At 71.1% G+C, this 21,152-nt stretch overlaps 1 protein-coding gene across 1 annotated transcript; it reads left to right on the top strand.

The window, feature by feature from the left end:
- The first annotated feature begins 308 nt into the window (after window positions 1–308).
- Window positions 309–18,816, top strand: LOC142079729 (uncharacterized). Its single transcript, XM_075144468.1, has 5 exons — window positions 309–497; window positions 1,105–1,231; window positions 1,696–1,800; window positions 2,138–3,029; window positions 16,506–18,816. The coding sequence occupies exons 1-5, from the start codon at window positions 315–317 to the stop codon at window positions 17,560–17,562; spliced, it is 2,364 nt and encodes a 787-aa protein (XP_075000569.1). The 5' UTR covers window positions 309–314; the 3' UTR covers window positions 17,563–18,816.
- The last annotated feature ends 2,336 nt before the right edge of the window (window positions 18,817–21,152 follow it).

The raw sequence follows: 21,152 nt of genomic DNA, 5'->3' as shown, positions 1-21,152 counted from the left end.
GACCCCCGCCCCGAGCTGTGCCATGGCGGGTCCGGCTGGAGAGCCCCTGGGCCCTGCTCGGTCCCCTCTGTCCCCCCGGCAGTCAGGAGCTGCTGGCCAGCCCGGGGCTCACCGAGCGCAGCCGGGGCCGGCTCCCCGCTCCTACCGGTGCCCGGCACTGATGCTCCCCGAAGTGGGGCTGATGGTCCCCGGGATTCCCGGTGCCCGGTGCTCCCCATGACCGGTGCTGATGCTCCCGGTGCCCGGGACTCCCGGTGCCCGGTGCTGATGGTCCCGGTGCCCGAGGCTGATGCTCCCCGTACCCGGTGCTCCCCATGACCGGGGTTGATGCTCCCGCTGCCCGGGGCTCCCGGTGCCCGGTGCCATCCGCCCGCTGCGGACCCGCCCCCGCCGCCCCCTTCCGGGCCCGCCCCGGCCGTGGCTCCGCCGGCGCCATCGCGCCGCTCCGTGCCGGGGCCCTCCCCGCCCGCCGCCGGCCCCGGGCAGCGATGCAGCCGGTAAGGCCGAGCGGGACCCCCGGGACCAGCCGGGGCGGGGGCCGGGAAGCGGCGGGGGGCGGGGGGAGGTCCCGGCCCTGTTCCTGGTTTCGGTTTCGGTTTCGGCGGCAGCTCCGCGCCCGGGACCCGCCGTCCCCGCGTGGCTCGGCCGCGGCTCCTGTTCCGCGTGTGCGGGGTCCCGGGAAGCCCCCGGGGCCGGCACGGGGCGAGCACGACCCCCCGGCCCCCCCATCCCCGGTGCCCGGTGGTCTCAGCCCAGCCCGGGTGCTGAGCGGGGTGTCCGGGCGCGGCTGGATGCGGCCCCCGCGCTCCGTCGTGCCCAGCGGGGGGGTCCCCGGGGCGCAGGGGCAGCAGACCCTCGGTCACGCTGAGCCCGATCCCCCCGGGACAGCCCCGGGTCACCGCAGCCCCGGCCGTGCGGCGCTGATGGCCGGGGGCCGAGCAGCCCGAGGATGGGGACGTTTTGGGGACCGTGGCATGCTACAGCTCCGGGTGCCCCCCGGGAGAAGGGGGTGACTGTGGCTGCAGACACCCCCCTCCCCGGCTCCAGCGAGGGGACGGTGCTGCTGGCTCCCCGGGTCCCCCCAGCCCCCACTCTGCTTTTCAGGGCGCGGTGACATTCGAGGACGTGGCCATCTATTTCTCCCCCGAGGAGTGGGTAGAGCTGGCGGCGTGGCAGCGGGAGCTCTACCAGGAGGTGATGATGGACAACTATGACCTGGTGGCCAGCCTGGGTAAGGATGCACCCCTGGGGAGCCCGGGCACGGAGCCGGCAGCGCTGCTGGGCTGGGAGCGCGTCCGGAGGCTCAACCGGGGGGTCCGGAGGCTCAGCCGGGGGTCCGCAGCCCGAGCCCCTCTGGCCGGCCGCGTGCAGGCAGAGCCCGACCTGCCGTCTCTCCACGCAGAGCGGGGCTGCAGGGCGCCCGCTGCCCTCCCCGGGCTCGCCGAGTCCGTCCCCGGTGTGTGAGGAATAACGGCTCCAGGTACCCCGGCCCCGCCGTTCCCCACCCCGGTGCGCCCCGGTTCTCTGCCACGACCGGTGTTGGCACCGGCGGCTCCTGAGGGCCCTGGACGCCACAGACCCGTGGCCTCGCTGCTCCCGCAGCCGACATCCCCTGAGCACGTCCCCACGGCCCCCGGTGACGGTGACGCTCCTCGGGCAGCTCCGGGGATGCTGAGGTTTCTCTGTCCCGCGCAGGCCCCGAGTCCAAGCTCATCCACAAAATGGAGCCCGGGGAGGAGTCGCGCGGGGGGGTCCCCTACAGCGAGGGGGACGGCGGAGCTCCTGACGCCTCTGGCACCTGTGAGTGACCACGGGGACCCCCCGCGCGGCCGGGGGCACCAGGCTGGGAAATGGGTGCTGGTTTAGTAAACTAGAGACAGCAGCCCCGAGCGCGGCACAGCAGCCCCAGCCAGACCCCCACCCCGGTCGGGGTCCTGTCCGACATCCTCACTGGGTGGGTTCGGGTGTCCCACCTCGGCCCCCAGGCCCGGTTGTCCCATGGGCGTTGCAGGGGCGAGGGGAGGCTGTGGCGGGCGAGGGGCCGGTGCCGCGGGCACGGGGACTGTCGCGGGTCTGTGCTGGCGGTGCCCCCACGCCGGGACACCCCCCGCCGTGACGGCGCTCCTGTTCCCGACAGCTGCCTGGGATGGGCCGGCCGGCGAGGACCTGCCCGAGGACAACAACCGGGGACGCTGGATCCCATGCGCGTCGCCAGCCGGGGCGGCCGAGGAGTCGGGGTACCCCACGCTCTGCTCCGGCTGGTGCGACGCGGAGCCGGGGCCCTGGGCCGGGGACGCCCCCCGGGAGCTGCCGGGGTGGCAGCGAGGGGAGCAGCCGCTGGAGGTGCCCGGGGCGGGGGGCGGGGGGCTGCTCATCTGCGGCACCTGCGGGCAGAGCTTCGAGGACAGGGCCGGGCTGAGCGCGCACCAGGACGAGCACCTGCACCCGGCGCCCCCCTACCAGTGCGGCGCCTGCGGCAAGGCTTTCCGCCACCGCAGCAACCTCCTGACGCACAAGAAGCACCGGGGCCGGCACCGGCACGCCTGCACGGAGTGCAGCAGGACCTTCTGCTTGAAAGGGGACCTGCTGCGGCACCGGGCGAGCCACGGCGGCGAGGGCGGCTACGCCTGCCCGCTCTGCGGGGACAGCTTCCGCCACAAGCGCGACCTGCAGGCGCACCGCAAGGAGCACGCCGGCGAGGCGTGCCGCAAGTGCCCCGAGTGCGAGAAGCGCTTCGAGGACGAGGCCAGCCTGAGCCGGCACCGGGCCGCCCACTGCGAGGAGCGACCCTTCCTCTGCGGGCGCTGCGACCGCAGCTTCAGCTGGAAGGAGAGCCTGATCATCCACCAGCGCAGCCACGCGCAGGAGCGCTCCCACAAGTGCCCAGACTGCGGCCGCGGCTTCAGCCGCAGCGGGAACCTGCTGGTGCATCAGCGCGTGCACACGGGCGAGCGGCCCTTCGCCTGCCCCCAGTGCGACAAGTCCTTCTGCAACAAGGCCAACCTCATCACCCACAAGAGGCTCCACCGGCGCTACAAGACCTTCGCCTGCTCCCAGTGCCGGCTGGGCTTCAGCTCCCAGAGCAAGCTGCGGCTGCACCAGCGGGCGCACAGGGAGGGGGACGGGGGGACCCGCGGGGCAGGGGACAACCCGGCGGGCTGCCAGCAGTAGCTGCGGCTGCCCTCGAGCGCGGGAGGGGGCTTCTCCCCGTGCAGGGGGCTGGAGGGCTGCAGCAGGGCCGGGGGGGCCTTATCCTGCCCCCAGAGGACGTGACTTTGCTGGCACCCGCTGCCTCCGCCCCGGGGCTTGGCCCGGTGCACGTCTGGCACCTCCGCAACATCTGGAGGCAAAGGGCGAGTACCTCTGCGTGGAGCTGAAATAGCCTGTTCTCTTCCATCCCGTTCCATCCCGTTCCATCCCATTCCATCCCATTCCATTCCATATTAATTACGGCCTCGAAGGCGAGGTGCATTGGGGAGAGGCTGCAGCAACCAGCACTTTTACTGGGGCAACCCCCTGCCCAGGGAGGGCCAGTGCTGGCCCTGTGAGCCCCTGCACTTGCCCGCTCCACCCCTCCGGGAGCCGTGCGGTGGCCGCGCTGCCCTGCCCATGCCCCGCGCTCCTGCGCTGCCGCTCGGGGTCACGTCGCCCGGCCCTGCTCCTGTCCTCCCCGCTGCCCGGTGCGGTCTGGGGCCGGTGGCAGAGGCCGGGCAGGCAGAGCCGGGGCGGGAAATAAAGGAGCCCGTGCTGCGGTTTGCAACCGCCCGCCAGTTTTGGTGCCGGCTCTTTGTCGCTTGGCTGGGATCGGCCGAGTGGAGCCGCTCTGGCAGGGGTTTGTCGAGGTTTTGCATTGAATCGAGATCTGGAGGGGCTGTCCCAGGGGGGTCCGTCCTGCCAGGGCCTCTGGTGCCAGCACGGGACGCTCAACGCCCCTGCAGCCGGGCATTCCTTGGAAAACAACTATTTTAGAAACGCTGAAGAGGGGAGGGCGGTGGGCCGGCGCAGTGGCAGGGCTCCAGCGGCGCGTCCGAGGGCGGTTGTCACCGATGCAGCCAGTGACGGCGGTGGCGGGAGCCCGGCCGGGTGGGCAGCCCTGCACGGCGGGAGCGGGGTCGAGGTTTGAAGCGAGCGGCGGTGCTGAGCTCGGCCAAACACGAGCAGCCCTGAAAGGAGGGAAGGCAGCGGCTGGAACGGCAGCAGAGCCGCCGTGTCGGCGCCTGCAGAGGGACCGGCAGGTTGGGAGAGGCTGGCGAAATGCCACCGGCTGTTCGGGCAGCGCCTCGCAGCCCGCGCTGGCAGGCAGGCCTTCGCTGCCTGCGAGGAGGAGGAGGCGTGCGCGGCGTTGGGGGGCATGCCGGGTCCTGTGGCTCCTGCCCCCGGGCGAGGGAAACTGTGGGCTGCGGTGCCCGAGGCCGCCTTGCCCTCGCCCAGCCCTGGCACCCTTCCCGGGGACGTGTTTGGGGCTGAGGTCTGGAGCCCGCTGTGTCCCTGCCACCCTGTGGCACCCGCACCCGGGGGGCAGATGGCACCCATACCTGGGGGGCGGGTGGCACCTGCACCCATGTCTCGCTGGAGGCTGCTCCCGGTGCCGGGGGACTTCACGTGGCACCGCAGGAAGGACGGGGTGCCTGGGGTAGTTCATGTGGCGGAGACCCCGCTCGGGCGATGGCACAGCTGAGTTACAGGGGTGGCTGGGGACAGACAGACGGACAGACAGACGGACAGACAGACATCCTTCCCCAGGCCTCACCAAGGGGCTGGTCCCTGCTGAGAGCTGGGGAGGGAGCGGCCGCCCGTGGGACGCCCACCTCCGCCACCCCCAGAGCTGCCTCGCCAGGGCAGGCGCAGGTCCCAGGGGATTCCCCTGCCCCGGGCACGGAGCCGCCGGGGCCGAGCCGGTGCCCTCCTGGCACCCACGGTCCCAGCTGGACTCTTCTCCCACCGGCCGCAGAGCCGGGCAGGCAGAGCAGGGCCGCGAGGAAGCCCCGGTGGGGCTGGAGCCGGCGGGACGGGGCGGAGGCAAGACCCGACAGGCACCTCACGGGCGTCACCGGCAGCAGGAGCCGGCGCGGGTCAGGGCTGGCGCGGGCGGCAGCGGGATCCAGGCAGCAACACCTCCGGGATGAGCCGGGCGGCAGCGGGCGCTCCGGTGGTGGGGAGGGCAGAGAGGGAGCCCTGCGGCGCTCGTGGCACCGCAGGAGGGGTATTCGCTCCCATACAGGGAGCCCAAATGCTCCCCCCCACCCCTCCGCGTGCACGTCCCCCCTCTGCGCCCCGAGCAGCAGCGCTTCGGCCCGCAGGGAGCCACGGGATGGTGCTGCACGGGTCCTCGCGGCTGGGACCGGGCAGGAGGGTCTCAGCCTGGCGGTGCTCAGGGCCCCGCTCGGTGGGTGCTGCTCCCCGTCTCCGCTCGAAGAGCCCTCGGGGGACACCAAAGCCGGAGCTGCAGCTGCGCATCGAGGGGCTGCGGCCAACCACGGCCGAGCCGTCTGCTTCCCTGCACGGGGCTTTGCCGCGCTCGCTGAGAGGTTTCGAGTCGTGTCACATCGCAGACGAAGGCTTTGTAAATGGCCGCGTTAACCGAATGGCCGCGGCAGAGCCTCGGGAGCGGCGGTGCTCCCGGTGGCACCGTGCCCGCTCCCTCCGGCGCTGCCTCGCGCGGCGTCTGTCTCGGTGGAGGACGCTTGCTCCCTCTCTGCCAGCCGCCGCTCCGCTCGCGTTGCCCGGCTGCTGCGCTCCAGCTCCCCGGAGGGCACCACCATTTTCTTTTTTACCGGTGGTGGAATAACAAACAATCGCAGAAACGGCAAAACCTCACACATCCCATTTCCAGCCCCACTGCCCCAAAGCCGCTCGCCCGCGGCGCTGGGCTCCAGGTGCCGACACAGCTCTGCAGCGCGGGTCCCGGGTCCCTCTCGCCGCCCCCTCGCAGCCCCTGTGCCGGGAGGGTGTCCCCCTCCCTACCGCCCGACCCGAACGGAGACGCAGAGAAGCCGAGAGCCGCTTCTTGCTCCCCGGGAGCAAGCGGGGAGAGAGGTGAGGAGGAGGCTGGGCTGCGACCCGGGGAGCCGGATCCTGGGGCCGGCACCGGCGGGAGCAGAGCGGAGGGTGTGCCAGGGCTGCCCTGGGCGGCAGGCGTGGTGCAGCGCGGTGATGCGCGGCAGCGTGGAGCTGTGCCAGCGCTGGCAGGGAGCTGGCAGGGAGCTGGCACACCCCGTGCCGTGCCAGGCGTGGCCCCGACCCTGCTTTTATGAGAACTGAGGCTCGCTGGCACGGCGGCTTGATCGGTGCGTGGATTTAAATGCTCGGAGCTGGTGGGAGGCGAAGGCTCCGCCACGTTTGGCGTCGCAGCGTCGGCAGGACGGGCATCCTCTGCCTCAGGTCCTGCTCCTCCTGCTCGTCTCTGCATCGGTGGCGGCCGTTTGCCCCTCTGCAATCCCTTCCCAGACCCCCCGCCTGCTCCGGAGGCCACCCCAGCTCCAGCACCAACCCGAGGAGTGCAGAGGGTGGCAGAGCAGCGGGAGGGGGTTAAGGGGTGTCGGACATGGGGCCCTTTGCCTGCTCCGGCCCAGTCCCCGCTTCTCCGAGTGCCATGTGCCATGCTCCTGCCCACTGGCTTACCCGCCCCGGCCGAAGCCCCCCTGCCCTCCAGCCCCCTGCCCCTGCCGAGGCTGTCCCCAGCCCCGCTGTCGGGTGGGTGACAGGGGGGCGGCACGTCCCCCTCATCCCGTCGCACTGCGGATCTCTCCCTCTGCCCTCGCTGGCACCCAGACCTGGCACCCCAGCACCCCGTGCCCTGCACCCCTTCCCACCGGCTCCAACGCCGAGCAGTGCAGTTTCCCCGCTGGCCTCCCCCGGCCTCCCCCCGCCGCTCCATCACACCCCCGTCCCCACGATGTCCCCATGTCCCTTCATCCCACTGCAATGCATCACCCGCTGGCTCCTCTGCGAGCTGACATGCGTTATCGTTGTGACTATTTATTGCGCACGACTGTGTCACGGTCCCGGTAACACACGGGCTGCAGCGCCCAGCCCCGGCCAGTGCTGTCCTGGGGGGATGGGGGGCACCCCGGGCTGTGGCGGGGCTGGGCTGGGTGGGCTCCCTGCCTGCTGTGGCCCAGGGGACACTGGAGCACCCCGGGGGGCACTGGAGCATCCTGGGGACACCAGAGCACCCGGGGGGCACTGGAGCATCCTGGCACAGGGGACACCAGAGCATCGTGAGGGACACTGGAGCATCCCATGGGACACCGGACCACCTCAGGGGACACCAGAGCATCCTGGGGGGCACCAGAGCATCTCGGGGGACATTGGAACATCCTGGGGGATGCTGGAGCACCCCAGGGGACAGCGGAGCACCTCAGCCCGGGAGGCACCGGAGCATCCCAGCCTGGGGGACATTGGAGCACCCTGGGGGTCACTAGAGCATCCCGGGGGGCTCTGTAGCATCCCGGGGGGCACCGGAGCATCTCGGGGAGCATTGGAACATCCTGGGGGCACCGGAGCATCCCAGGGGACACCGCAGCATCGCAGCCTGGGGGACACTGGAGCACCCCGGGGGTCACCCGAGCATCCCGGGGGGCTCCGGAGCACCCGGGCGCGGGGGTCCCCGGCGGCGGGCCCGGGGGCGGGGGCCGGACTACAGCTCCCGGCAGGCAGCGGGGCGGGCGGGAGCCCTTTGTCTGCCTCGCCCCGTGCGCCGCCCGCCCCGGTGCGCTCCTGCGGCCGGCGGCCATCGGCGGGGCTGCCCGCGGGGACCCCCCGCTGAGCGCTGCCGGTGAGAGCGGGGGCACGGGGGGGGCACCGGGAGGGGGGTCACCGCGGAGGGGGGCACCGGGGGGGTGGGCACAGCGGAGACAATCTCGGGGACACGCACCGGCAGCGGTGGGGAGAGAAGCGGGGGGCGCGGCGGGGATGGGGACGCCGTGGGGGGGCTGCCGGGCCCCGGCCCCTTCCCCCGCGGGGGACGCCGGGGGGGAGGGGGCTGCCGGGGGCGGTGCTGGCTGCCACCCGGGGCTGAGCGCCCCCGTACCCCCCCGGCCCCCTGAAAAAAAGCCCCAGCTCCAGCGATCCCGGTAGCGGGGATGGTTCCGGGGCTGCCGCTGCTGGCGGGGTTGGGGTCCCCCCGGGTGGGGCGGGGTTGGGGTCCCCCCGGGTGGGGCGGGGGGGTGCGGGAGGTGCGGCAGAGGAGGGGGATCCTCCAGCACGGCCGCCGGGCAGGGTGAGGACGGGGCTTTCCCAGCCCGGCGTCCCGTGGGAAGGAGGGCATCACCCAGGGCAGGGCGGCACCCGCGACCCCCGCTCAGCCCCCCAGTGCCTGCCCTGGGAACACGGGCCCCGACCCCGCAGCTTCCCGCAGAGCGGGCGGCCCCTCCCGGGGGGCTGGTGGGGGCACGCCGGGGGTCCCAGCGCCGGGGGTCCCAGTGCCGGGGATGTTCGTCCGCTTCTTGAAGCGTTCGCCACAAGACCCAGAACGGGAACCCCGATAAACCGGGACGGCTGCGGCCTCGGACCGCAGAACTTCTGCCTGCGGTTTGGTGCAGGGCGCAGGTGCTGCGGGACCGGCGCAGCGGTGACCCCCCCTCTGCCCACTTTGGCACCCAGGCCGGGCAGGGGGGAGCCGGGCGGGAAGGGGGGGCCATGCCGTGGGCGCGGGGACGGCATGGTTTGGCCTCCCCAGGGCCTCAGAGGGGTGACGCCGCGCCGTGGGGTTCGCAGCTTCCAGGGTGTGGATGAGGTGGGCGCTGCGCAGGCTCCAGCTGGCTCCTGCCGAAGCACATCCAAAATTCCCTGTCCGGGGGCACCCTGGGCTGGAGCGGGATGGGGCTGGTCCTGCTCCTGTGCCCAGCCGTCAGCGCCGGCACGGGGCAGCCAGAGGAGAGAGCCTCCCCAGAGCAAACCTCTCCTTTTGGGAACAACCAAACCCCACCAACCCCCGGGCGCCCCGTCCCTGCCAGCCCCGGGCACCCCCTGCACCCTCCTGGCGCCGGGCGCTCGCAGGGTCCCTCGGCAGGACCCTGTCCCGCTGAGCGGGGTGCCCTGGGAGCAGGCGGCACGGCCTGGGCAGGAGGAGGAGGAGGAGGAGGCGGGGGGCAGCCAGCTTCCCTCTCTCCTCCCAACCCATCCAGGGTCGCTGTGGTGGGTCCCGAGGAGGAGGAGGGACGCGGTGGGCCAAGACCCCGGTGTGACTCGCTGCCTGCCCACGCTAGTGCCGGCCGGCCCGAGTCCTCGAACCGCTTGTGGGGAAGGAGCCGCTTTCGGGGGGGTCTGTCCGGTGTCGCTGGGGGAGTGCGAGGCGGGTGAAGGCTCCCGGCGGGCCCATTCCTCTGCCCCGAGCACCCGGCTCCGCGGGAGCTGGGCTATCGGGGGGGCAGCAGCACCCGCCTGTCCCCACCAGCCCTCGGTCTCTGGTCTCGGCCCCGGTGCTGCCGGTGGCTTTGGCACGATGCTGGCGTTCGTCTGGCGTGGCAGCCAGCGGCAGAGGGGGCTGATGGGGAGCTGCGCGGGGGCTGTGGGTCCCGGGGGGCTGGGGGCTGGAAACAAGTGGTTGGTGCCGGGGATGCCGCCTGTCCCTCCCGGCAGCGGTGCCGGGTCCAGCGCTTGCTGCAAAGCGTGGGCAGAGCGTTGCTGAGTCGATGCCCGAGTCAATGCCACCAGATGACCGGCCAGCGGGTGAGGGCAAGGCTGTGGATGGGTCTGCCTGGACTTCAGTGAAGCCTTTGACACTGTCTCCCACAGCATCTCCTGGAGAAGCTGGCGGCTCACGGCTCAGACAGGTCCACTCTTCGCTGGGTAAAAAACTGGCTGGACGGCCGGGCCCAGAGAGTTGTGGTGAACGGAGTTAAATCCAGTTGGCGGCCGGTCACGAGCGGTGTTCCCCAGGGCTCAGTGCTGGGGCCGGTCCTGTTCAATATCTTTATCAACGATCTGGACGAGGGGATCGAGTGCTCCCTCAGCCAGTTCGCAGACCACACCGAGCTGGGCGGGAGTGTTGATCTGCTGGAGGGCAGGAAGGCTCTGCAGAGGGACCTGGACAGGCTGGGTCGATGGCCGAGGCCAATGTATGAGGTTCAACAAGGCCAAGTGCCGGGTCCTGCACTTGGGCCACAACAACCCCAGGCAACGCTGCAGGCTTGGGGAAGAGCGGCTGGGAAGTGCCCGGAGGAAAAGGACCTGGGGGTGCTGGTCGACAGCGGCTGAACATGAGCCGGCCGTGTGCCCAGGTGGCCAAGAAGGCCAACGGCATCCTGGCCTGTATCAGAACTGGTGTGGCCAGCAGGAGCAGGGAGGTGATCGTGCCCCTGTACTGGGCACTGGTGAGGCCGCACCTCGAATCCTGTGTTCAGTTTTGGGCCCCTCACCACAAGAAGGACATGGAGGTGTTGGAGCGTGTCCAGAGAAGGGCAACGGAGCTGGTGAAGGGCCTGGAGCACAAGTCTGATGGGGAGCGGCTGAGGGAACTGGGGGTGTTCAGCCTGGAGAAGAGGAGGCTGAGGGGAGACCTCATCGCTCTCCACAACTCCCTGAAAGGAGGTTGTAGCCAGGTGGGGGTCGGTCTCTTCTCCCAAGGAACAAGCGATAGGACGAGAGGAAACGGCCTCAAGTTGCGCCAGGGGAGGTTTAGATTGGACATTAGGAACAATTTCTTCACCCAAAGGGGTGTCAGGCACTGGAACAGGCTGCCCAGGGCAGTGGTGGAGTCACCGTCCCCGGGGGTATTTACAAGACGTGTAGACGTGGTGCTTAGGGACATGGGTTAGTGGTGGGCTTGGCAGTGCTGGGTTAACGGTTGGGCTCGATGATCTTAGAGGTCTTTCCCAACCTGAACGGTTCTGTGATTCTGTTCTACGAGCCTGTGATTCTGTTTGTCCCAGGGTCAATCCCAGCCGCTCGGGGCACCAGCGCCGGTCCCGGGCCGAGGGACCGTGTGGGCGCAGGCAGGGAGCGGCGCAGGCAGCAGCTGCCTCTGGGCTTGTGCCCCCTCCGGCAGCGCTAGGGTGGGTGCCCACGGGTGCCCCATGTGCTGGAGGTTCGTCTGCCGGCGCTCATGTGCGGGACCGGCTGCCCCGCGGCGCGGTGGGGGCCCGGGGCGAGGTGTCTGGGCCCGGCAGCCGTCGGGGACGTTGCGCCTGCACGGCCCCTGCAGCCCCTCTCCCCTCCTTCCCTCCCGGCCCCCCCCTCGGGCGCCCGTGCCGCCGGCGGGCTCTGCCGAGACTCCCCTCTCCCTGGCTCTTCACCCGGGGATGAGCAGCCCTTTCCTGCGCCGCTCGCGCCCCGAATCTCTCTTTTCCCGGAGCGGGGGCCCAGGCTGCCCCGTGGCTCCGCGGGTGCCGCTGCCGGCGCTGCTGGGATCTCCCTGCCCATCCGCCCGCGGGCGCTGGTGCCCGTGCCATCCCGGCTCCCCGCCATCGCCCGGGCTCCCTCGGGCTCCGCAGCTCCCCTCGGCTTCGCTCTGACCCCGTACCGCTGCCGCCGGCGCCTGCTCGGCCACCGCTGCCGGGCTGGAAGGAGCGGCTGGGGGCAGCAATTTGGGCGACGACGTGGTGACCTGGCAGCCGTCCCGTGCCGCCTTGCGCCGTATTGTCCCGTGACGTCCTCCTCAGCCCGGCTGCTGGCAGCAGCCTCCCGGGGTGGACGTGGGGTGATGGGGTCTGGGGAAGGGATGGAGGGGGGTAATCGGCCCAGCCCGGGCGTGCCGGAGCGGGGGGCCCAGAGGTCAGCGTCCTCCGGAGCACCCGTGTGCCTGCGGGCACCCCCTGGCACCGGGGCAGGCTGGAAGGAGACCTTCCCGTCCCTCGGGCAGGTTCTTCTGGCGGGAGCCCCGGGACCCCCGACGATGGAGCGAGAGGAGAAGCCGTTTGGGGGGGATGCGCAGGACGCGAGGCTCCGGGGGGTGCCCGACGCCTGCGGCACAGGTGAGGCCGCCGAAAGCTCCTGCGGGGACTTTGCAGCTCCCCCCCAGGCCCTGGGACCCCCAGGGCTGGGCTGCCGCGTCCCACGGAGCCAGGCTGGGTGCTGGCGTGGGGGACGCCGTGCCCAGCGCCAGGCACCGGGTGAGGGTCCTCGATGGGCCGCAGGGAGGGACTGGGGCAGTCGCTGCCCCGGCTGGGTGGGGGTCCGTGGCTTCATCCCCTGGTTTCCCCCCGAAGTACCCCCGTTGGTGCCCCCGTGCCCGGCGCAGGGCTGCGGAGGGAGCGTGGAGCCCGTGGCGGCACCGCTCGCAGCCGCCGGTGTGATGCCGGGCAGCCCAGGAGCCGAGAGCAGCTTTGTCTTCCCCAGGAAAGGGCTGGGCCGGCGTGAAGTGCGAGATCGTGGTGAAGACGGAGCCGGAGGATGAGTCCTACATCGGGTGTCCCCAGGGCCTGGATGCCACCGTCCCCAGCGTCCCCAGTTACCCCAGCACTGGTGAGCAGAGCGGGCGGATGGGGGAGGGCTGGGAGCTCGGTGAGAGCCGCAGCCCCCGGGGATCGAGTCCCCGGTCACCTACCGACTGTGCGGGTGACATCCCGTACCGACTGTGCGGGTGACATCCCGTACCGACTGTGCCGGGTGACATCCGTGTGGGGACGTGGGAAAGGCCATTGCACCGGGGAGCTTTGCTGGGACAGCGCATGCCCAGTGCTGTTTGGTAACTGGGAATTCCCTTCTGGAGGAAAAGGAGCGGTTCCTTTTTTTGCGTAACAAATATTTGGTAACTCCGGGTGTTTCGGATCCCCGCGGCTCCGTGGCTGGGGCACCCCCGGGGTTTTGGCGTCCCAGCACTGGGAGATGCCCAGTGGCTGCAGGGAGCTCCTGGGAACCTGGGGTCAAGGAGCAGCGAGCCGGAGCCGGAGCCGGTGCCGGCGCGGGCAGAGCGTGGGGACGCCGTCCCCGAGCCGGACGCAGGGGCTGTGCCTTCCTCCCCCAGGCATCAAAGCGGAGGTCGTCGTTAAAAGCGAGCCCGAGGACGTGGCGTACGGCGGTTACCGCCCCGGCTCCCCGGAGGGGGACGTGCCCCAGCACCCCGCTGCCTGTGAGTGGGGCTGGGGGCCGCGGGGGCCGAGCCGGGGGACGCAGCCGGGGGGTCCGGACGCTCCGCTGCCGCTGGCGGAGCGGGGCCCCGAGCAGGAGGGGTGGGTGCCGGGGGATGGTGACGCTGTCCCGTGCCACCCTGGGGATGGTGACGCTCCGCCGGAGTCCCAGGGGAGCCCAGCCCTGCCCTCCCTGCCGGCGGTGCTGCCCGCGGGGCCCACAGCCCACCCGCGGCTCCCCTGGCCCCGCCGGCGCCCGCCGCAGCACCGCGCGCTCTGCCGGCAGGCGACGCCAAGCCCGAGATCATCGTGAAGGTGGAGCCGGAGGAGGAGCCGTTCATCGGGTGCCCCCGAGGTCTGGGTGACCCAGGAGCTCCCGGCCACCGCGGCGGCGCAGGTGAGCACCGGGGCGGCTCGGGGGGGCCCGGTGGGACGGGGGGAGGCTGGGGGCGAGCGCCCCGGCTCGCTGGCTGCGGAGCAAGGGAAGGGTCCTCGCCGGACACGGGGCGTGTCCGAAACAGGCCAGGTCCTGCCGAAGTCCATCTTTAAGCGCCGGCCGGGCTTGGCTGAAACCTCCTTTCGGCTGCCGAGGGAGTGCTGGGGGCGGCGGGCAGGGGGGCGGCGGCTGCTGGTGGGCTTGGGGAAGGCTTTTGGAAACCAGTGGGAGCTGAAAGCCTCGACCAGGGCTGGTGCGGGGGGCAGGCGCCGCCGGGCTTGGCTGGGAACGGCTCCGGAGCGGGACCTGAGCCGGGGCCGGGGGGGCTGGCGGCGAGGCGCTGCGCGGGGGCCCCTGTCCCCATCGTACGCTTTGGGTGGTGGGAGGAGAAGGAAGCCGCCTTCCTCGAGGGGGACCGCAGGTGCTGAGCCGCTGCCGGGCGATGCGGCGAGGCAGGCGCGGTGCTGAAGGGCAAAGCCGGCAGCCGTGGGCGCCGCTGATGCGCGACGCCGGCTGCGGGATGGATTTTTCCGCTTTGTGTTTGCAGCTTTATCTGGCACCTCGGAGTTTCTCAGGGCTCGCACGTTTGTGGTGTCCGTGCTCTCCCTGCCAGTCCCGGGCGAAACTCGGCCGTGAGCCGGGTGCGGGGGGGCGACGGGCAGGCGGAGGCGGCTGTGCGGGTCCCACCGGCGCCTCGCGGGTCCCACCGCGGCCTCCCAGCCGCGGGAGCAAAGCCTGGGCTGCCTGGTGAGCTCGGGGCAGCCTCGCCGCTGGCTTTCGGTGGTGATGGGGAGTGACTGTCCCCAGGGCTGGGGCTGCACCCGACACCGCTCCCGTGGCCCCCGCAGCCCCTCGTCCCTCTCCCAGCCACGTCCCAAACCCGGCAGAAAGCCGCAGGGAGGGAGCCCGGTGCCGCTGCCAGCCGGCCGGGCGAGCCGCTCGTCGTGCTTTGCACTGCTCTCCTGCTCGTCCAGGCAGCCTCGGCAGCCAGAAATGGTTGCACGATTTGCACGAGTTGCACGAGAGCTCCGAGCACCTCCCCGGGTCCCCGGTAGCGGTGCCGTCCCTGCTCGCTGCCGGCAGCGTGAGCTGGGGCAGCCGGCGGTGCTGGGCTGGCAGCCGGCCCTGCCCTGCCCCCAGCTCCCGGACGGACCCCGCGGCTGCAAATCCCGCGGGTCTTTCCCTCCTCCGCCAGGAAACCCCAGCGACGCTGCGCTGGCCCCGCTGCCGCCGCTCGCCGTGTGCCGGTGCCCCCGGCTCGGGGGCTCTCCTCCTGCCGGGGCTGCGGGGTGCCCCCCGCCGCAGGCTCAGGCTGGGGGGATCTCTGCACTTGGGCTTTGGAGGAGAGATCGCACGTGGCACCTTTGGGTGCACCGGGACCCGGCTGGGTGCCGAGGACGGGGCGGCTTCGTCCAGCTCCTCCGTCACCCGGACGCGGTCGGACGCATTGGCCCAGCCCCGGAGCTGGGACGCTGCAGCTCCACGGTGCCAGGGCGGGGGCGAGGTGCCGGTGGCAGCGGGAGCAGGTCGGAGGTCCCCGGCGGCCCCGGTGCCGCGGCTGTGCCGTGCCCGCGTCGGTAGGCGCAGCTCTGCGTGAGCCCAGCACAGTGGGAACCGTGCCGAGACGTCCCGAGGGGGGAGCGGGGCTGCGGGGAGGGGGTGAAGGCGGCTGCGGGGGTGTCGCGGGTGAGCGGTTTAGGGGCCGCTTAATTGGAATTGTGCAGAGACCGCGGGCGGAGGGGGAGCCCCGGGTCCGAGCGCACCCCTCGCCCTCCGAACGCCTGACGGAGCTCGGGGGCGGCTGGAGCCGCCGCTGGTCCCCGCCCCGGGCACCGGGTCGTGTCGCAGGGGTTGGATGTGTCTAGCGACAGCCTGGGGTTCAGTCGCAGTTTTGAGGGGGATCACAAGGTTTTAGCAACACTTAACCCCCGGCCGATTTGACGTTTTCGGAGTGAGCCAGCAGGGTCTGCTGCAGCCACGACAGGGACCCGCTTACAGATTCGAGATGGCGACGTTTATACCTGCTGTCGGTGCCTCCAGCAGCTCGCAGGCACAAATACGTATATATATAGGGGGTGCACCTGTTAAAACTTCCCCTCGAGTCCGGTGAACCCTTCACGTCAAATGTCTCGGCATTTCTCGACGGCGAGGGTGGAGCCTCGAGGCGCGAAGGGTTTCGGCCCAGGTCCCGTCGTCAGCTTTCGGCGACGGTCGTCCGCATATCGCAGACCCGAGAGGTCGCGAGCCCTGAGAGGCGTCCCGCTCCCACCCAGGGGAGACGCTGGGGGGTCCCGGGGAGCTCCGAGGGACCCCTCCCCAGGAGCTCACTTAGGGCCATGGCGTACGGGGTCACAAGGTGGTTGGCTCTCGCCAGCCGCCAAGTCCGCCCTGGCCACGTCCCAGTGGCGGTTACTAAAATTCTCAAGGTTTCGGTAACGGTGCCGCTCCACCCGAGCTGTGCCTCAGACGAGGGTATCGGGGGTGACAAATTATCCCCGCTCCCCTCCCCCACCAGGGAGTGCCCGGCACGGCCAGTGCCGCTCCGTGCCGCAGCGCCGGGGCGGCCCAGGGACGCTTCGCCGCCCGACTCGCGACACAAAGGCCCAGTCAAGGGGGATTCCTGGGATCCCAGGGCGGCCCAGGGGAGGGGGGTGCGCCGCCACAGGGGGTCTCCTGGGGGGCGGCGGTAACGCCAGGGGTCCCCTTCTCTTGGCAGACGGCGACGGCGAGCGGCGTCCCAAGGAGGAGCCGGAGGAGGTGAAACCGGGGGCGGCTGAGCTGGAGGAGAGCCGGGGGGCTGCCCCACGGGGTTCCCTCGGGCCCCGGCCCCGCGTCAGCCAGTGGACGGTGCGGCAGGCGCAGGGCGCCGTGGCCGAGCTCCGGCGCAGCCCGGCGGTGCCCGGGGGGCCGCGGGCCACCCCCGAGCCCCGGGGGCTCTGCCTGGAGAAGGGCCCAGCTCCGGTGGTGCTGGCGAGCAGCGCTGGGCAGAAACCCCCCTCCGCCTGCGGGGCGGGCAGTGCCGCGGCCCCCGGCACCGAGCCGGCGCGACGTCCCCGCAGCCACGCGGCCGAGCGTCCCTTCGCCTGCAGCGAGTGTGGGAAGAGCTTCCAGCACCGGGGGAACCTCATCACCCACCTGCGGGTGCACACGGGGGAGAAGCCCTTCGCCTGCACCGTCTGCGGCAAGAGCTTCAGCCAGAAGGGCGACCTGATGCGGCACCAGCGCATCCACACCGGCGAGAAGCCGTTCGAGTGCACCGTCTGCGGCAAGAGCTTCTGCTCCAAGCAGACCTTCATCCTGCACCAGCGCATCCACACCGGCGAGAAGCCCTTCTCCTGCACCGAGTGCGGCAAGAGCTTCAACCGCAAGGCCAACTTCATCACCCACCAGAAGATCCACCGCGGCGAGCGCCCCTTCATCTGCGCCGAGTGCGGCAAGGGCTTCTGCGCCAAGAAGACCTTCATCCTCCATCAGAAGATCCACATCGGCGACCGGCCCTTCGGCTGCTCCGAGTGCGGCAAGAGCTTCAGCCGCAACGGCGACCTGACGCGGCACCAGCGCATCCACACCGGCGAGCGCCCCTTCGCCTGCGCCGACTGCGGCAAGTGCTTCAGCCACAACGGCGAGCTGATCAAGCACCAGCGCATCCACACCGGCGAGAAGCCCTTCACCTGCACCGAGTGCGGCAAGAGCTTCAACCGCAAGGGCACCCTCATCACCCACCAGCGCATCCACACCGGCGAGCGCCCCTTCGTCTGCCCCGAGTGCGGCAAGACCTTCAACCTGAAGACCACGCTGATGAAGCACAAGCGCATCCACACGGGCGAGCGTCCCTTCACCTGCCTGGAGTGCGGGAAGAGCTTCAAGTACAAGGGCAACCTCCGGACCCACCACCTCACCCACACGGTGGAGCGGGTCTACCCCTGCACCGAGTGCGGCAAGATCTTCAGCCACAAGAAGGAGCTGACGGTGCACCAGGGCGTGCACGCGGAGGAGAGGATCCTCTCCTGCTACCGGGAGGGAGAGTCCTTCAACCCCTTCCTCCCCGTGCACCCGCTCCTCATGTCCTGCGCCCAGCTCCCCGTCCCGCTGGAAGCCTTGTCCAAGTACAAGTAGGGGGGCTGGCGGCAGCGGGGGGAGCCCGATGCCCTGCCCGGGGCTCGTCCCCGCGGCCGGCGCGGCGAGAGGAGGAGCGATGCCGTCACTGGAGACTTAGACCGGCTGCGGGGCCGGCGGCGGATGGGGGCCGGTGGTTTCCCCGGCTGTCGGGCGCCGAGGTGGAGCCCCGGGTCCCTGGGGAGGAGGCGCCGGCCGGGGATGCTGCCGGCTTTCGGCAGCGCTGGAGGAGCCGCCCCGCTGGGGACGCACGGTTGGGCTGGGACTGGGAGCGAGCACCATTCACATCCCCAGGTCCTGGGGGGCTTCGTCGTCCCCCACCCGCGAGACTCCTTTGCTGTTTAGAAACCTTTTAGAAGTGCGATGGGTAGATGTGAGGACTGGGGTCGCTTTGCCGCTCCCCGCCAGCACCGGGCTGTCCCCTCCCCGCGTTTTCTGTCCCCGATGCTGCGTCCAGCCTGGCTCGGGCACCCCCCTGCCATCCCCCGGGGCCGTGGCAGACACGGGCCCCCCGTCTTGTGCAAAGGGGCCCCGGCTCAGCTGCCAGCTGGGAAGGGGCAGTTCTGAAGCGGAGTCGTCGTTTCTCCTTGTCCCTGTCCCGCACGTAGACACTGGACTTGGAGAAGAGCGGGCGCAGCGCAGCCCTTCCCTCCCGGGCACGGCCCTTTGCCGTGCGGGAGGGCTGACCCCGGCTCGGGGGCTGCTCAGCACCCCCCTTTCTCTCCCACAACTCCCATCACAGTTTACCGAGCCGTGGTTTTGGGATCCTTCCTTCCCCGGCGCCTGCTGCTCCGTCTGGTGCATCCCCGGGGCTGGCACCGCTCCGGCGACCCCTCGCCCTGTGCCCACCAAAGCTGGCAAAAGGCTTTTGCAGCCCAGGAACAGCCTGACCCCGGCTCTCTTTAATTCTGGGAATTTCTATGCCCATCCGTTCCTCTATGGCATCTCTGGCACGGGCCGGTTGGGAGGGACCTTGCCTCAGTTTCCCCATCTGTAAAACGGGGGCAATGCCACTTGCCGTGGGTGGTGGGAGGGTTAACCCCTTCCCGACCGTGCAGAGCCCCGGGGACGGGCTGGGGGGCTGTTACCGCCGCTGGGGACGGGGATGGCTCAGATGACGCGCGAGAATCCCCCCAATGAGCCCCTCAGATGCAGCGGGCGAGGGCCGCGTGTATTTATAGCTCCTCTTTTCTTTTCTAATCTAGAAACTCATGAAAAGCGAAAACAAATACACGGGACCCCCTTTGTCTGGTACCATTTGCTGCTTGTTCTGCTCGCCCTGGAGCCGCGGGACCCCTCGTCCCTCCTTGCGGGGGGTTTCTGCCGCCTCCGCCCCATCCGGGCACCCCGCCGCCCGCCCGCGGCCATGGGCCTTCTCGGGAGTCGGAGGGCGAGCGCCGGGCGGCCAAAAGGCCTCGCCCCCACCCCGGGTTCGGGGGCTGCGGTTTGCAGGAGGGTGGGCGGCCCGGGACGGCTGGGGGCTGCCCGGGAGCTCGCCCGCTGCGGGGAGCGGGGGCCGCTGCGGAGCATCACGCGCGCTTGAGGACGCGCGGCAGCCGCGGCTGGGAGCCGCCTCCGTCGGGCGCCTGCAGCGGCGTCGACTGAACAAAACGCGTCGTGTTCTCACCGTCGGAAACGCTGCCGGGCAGGACCGCGCGGGCGGCACGGGCTGGGGTCTTGCTGCGGGGAGCAAGGGTGCCATCGTGCCGCCTGAGGGGGCTTGTGGGTGACCTGGACACCCACGAGCCGGTGTTTGCACACTGGTGTTTGGGCCGCCACCGCTGTCACCGGAGCCGCCACTGCTGTCACCAGAACGGCCACCACTGTCACCAGCGCTGCTACTGCTGTCACCGGAGCTGCACCGCAGTCACCGGAGAGCTGCCGCACCGTTCAGTTGCCCTCACTGGGTGTTCAGTGCCACTTGGGGTGCCCGGGGGTGTCAGGGCTGCCCGGGGGGGGCCGGGGGGCACAGGCAGGTGCCCTGCACCCTCTGGAGATGGGCCAGGGCCAGGCGGCTCCCGGGCACGGCCACCCTCTCCTGGGGCTCTGCCGGCTGCCGGGGCGGCAGGGGCTTAAACTCAGCCGGGCGGCAGGGCCAGCGCCGGGCCGGGGGCTCAGCCTGGCCCCCTCCTCGGTGCCGGAGCACGGCGAGGCTGAGCCGGCGGCCGGTACGGGCTTGCACAGGAGAGCAAGCAGCTCCGGTGCGGATCGGTGTCTCGGGGGGCAGTGGCTCCGCTCCCCGGCAGACATGGGACCCTCCCCGCCTTTGAGGCCCTTCCCCGCAAGCTGCCGGGGAAGGGTCCCGCCACGCTGGGGGCCGGAGCCCGCCGACATCTCCGGCTTGGGTCAACGGCTCTGCCGGCAGAGGTGCCCTGGGGCACCGGGGTTCGGCTCTCCCGCACTGACCGAGACGCCAACGCTCAGTGGGAGCCAGGGTTGGCACTGCTGGCCACGCCGCCGGCACCGTGCGGTCCCCGAGCACCGTGCGGGATGCCGGGGGGTCCGGTGCACCCACCCGGCGTGCCCTTCGCTGGTCCCTCCTCACTCATCTGCTGCCTGTTCCTGCACAATTATCCGTCGTGGTCCAATGCCGGCCGGCAATGAAGCAGCACCCGTGCCCCCCGATGGGGTGGGGGAGAATCGGAAGGGTAAAACTGAGAAAGAAACTGGTGGGTTGAGATAAAGACAGTTTAATAATTAAAAAGAAATAATAATATAAAATTGTAAGGAAAAGAGAAAAAAAGAATAACAGAGAGGGAAACCGAACCCAAGACAGACAAGTGATGCAAATGAAGACGATTGCTCAGCACCAGCCCACCGCTGCCCGGCCCCCAGCAGCCGCCCCCCCAGCCCCCCAGTTTTATTGCGGAGCACGGTGTCCTGTGGCCTGGGACACCCCTGGGCTGGGCCGGCCCGGCTGCGCCCCCCGGCTCCCCGTGCCCCCCGCCGCTCGCTGGCGAGGGCCTGAGGAACGGGATGGCTCGTGGTGCCGGGCGAGCGCAGCGCAGCGACAGCGAACCCCAAATCCGAAGTGCGGCCCCGTCCCCGCCGAGCTCTCTCCCAGCCAAACCCAGGACGTTCCCCCTCGCGGCGCTCACCGGCCTGAGGGGGGGCAGAGCGCGGCCCCCCAGGACCACCTTCCCCTGGCCGACACCAAGGGGCTGCCCCCACCCTCTGACGATGCCGCTCAGCCAGAGAGGAGGGGGGGAAGGGGGACAGGCAGTGCCCCCCACTCCTGCATGCAGCCCCCCAGTGCTGCCGCCCAGCCCGTGACAGGGCGTCTGCGTCCCTGGGGGTGGGGGCATGGGGGGCACCGGTATCCCTGCAGCTGGGGGGGGGGCACCCACATCCTCACGCATGGGGGTGTGGGGGACACCCACATCCCTACAGCTGGGAGGGGGGCACCTGCATCCCACAGCTGGGTGTGGGGGGCACCCACATCCTCACGGGTAGGGTCATTGGGGGGCCACCCGCATCCTCATGGGTGGGGGCATGGGAGTCACCTGCACCCCTGTCGGTGGGTGTATGGGGGGGCACCCGCGTCTCCACAGCTGAAGGTATGGGGGGAGCACCCGCATCCCTGTAGGTGG

This window comes from Calonectris borealis, chromosome 2 (genome assembly GCF_964195595.1).
Source record: "Calonectris borealis chromosome 2, bCalBor7.hap1.2, whole genome shotgun sequence".
Lineage (NCBI taxonomy): Eukaryota > Metazoa > Chordata > Aves > Procellariiformes > Procellariidae > Calonectris > Calonectris borealis.
Note: the sequence above shows the minus strand (reverse complement) of the source record. Positions and strands in the feature narration are given on the sequence as shown.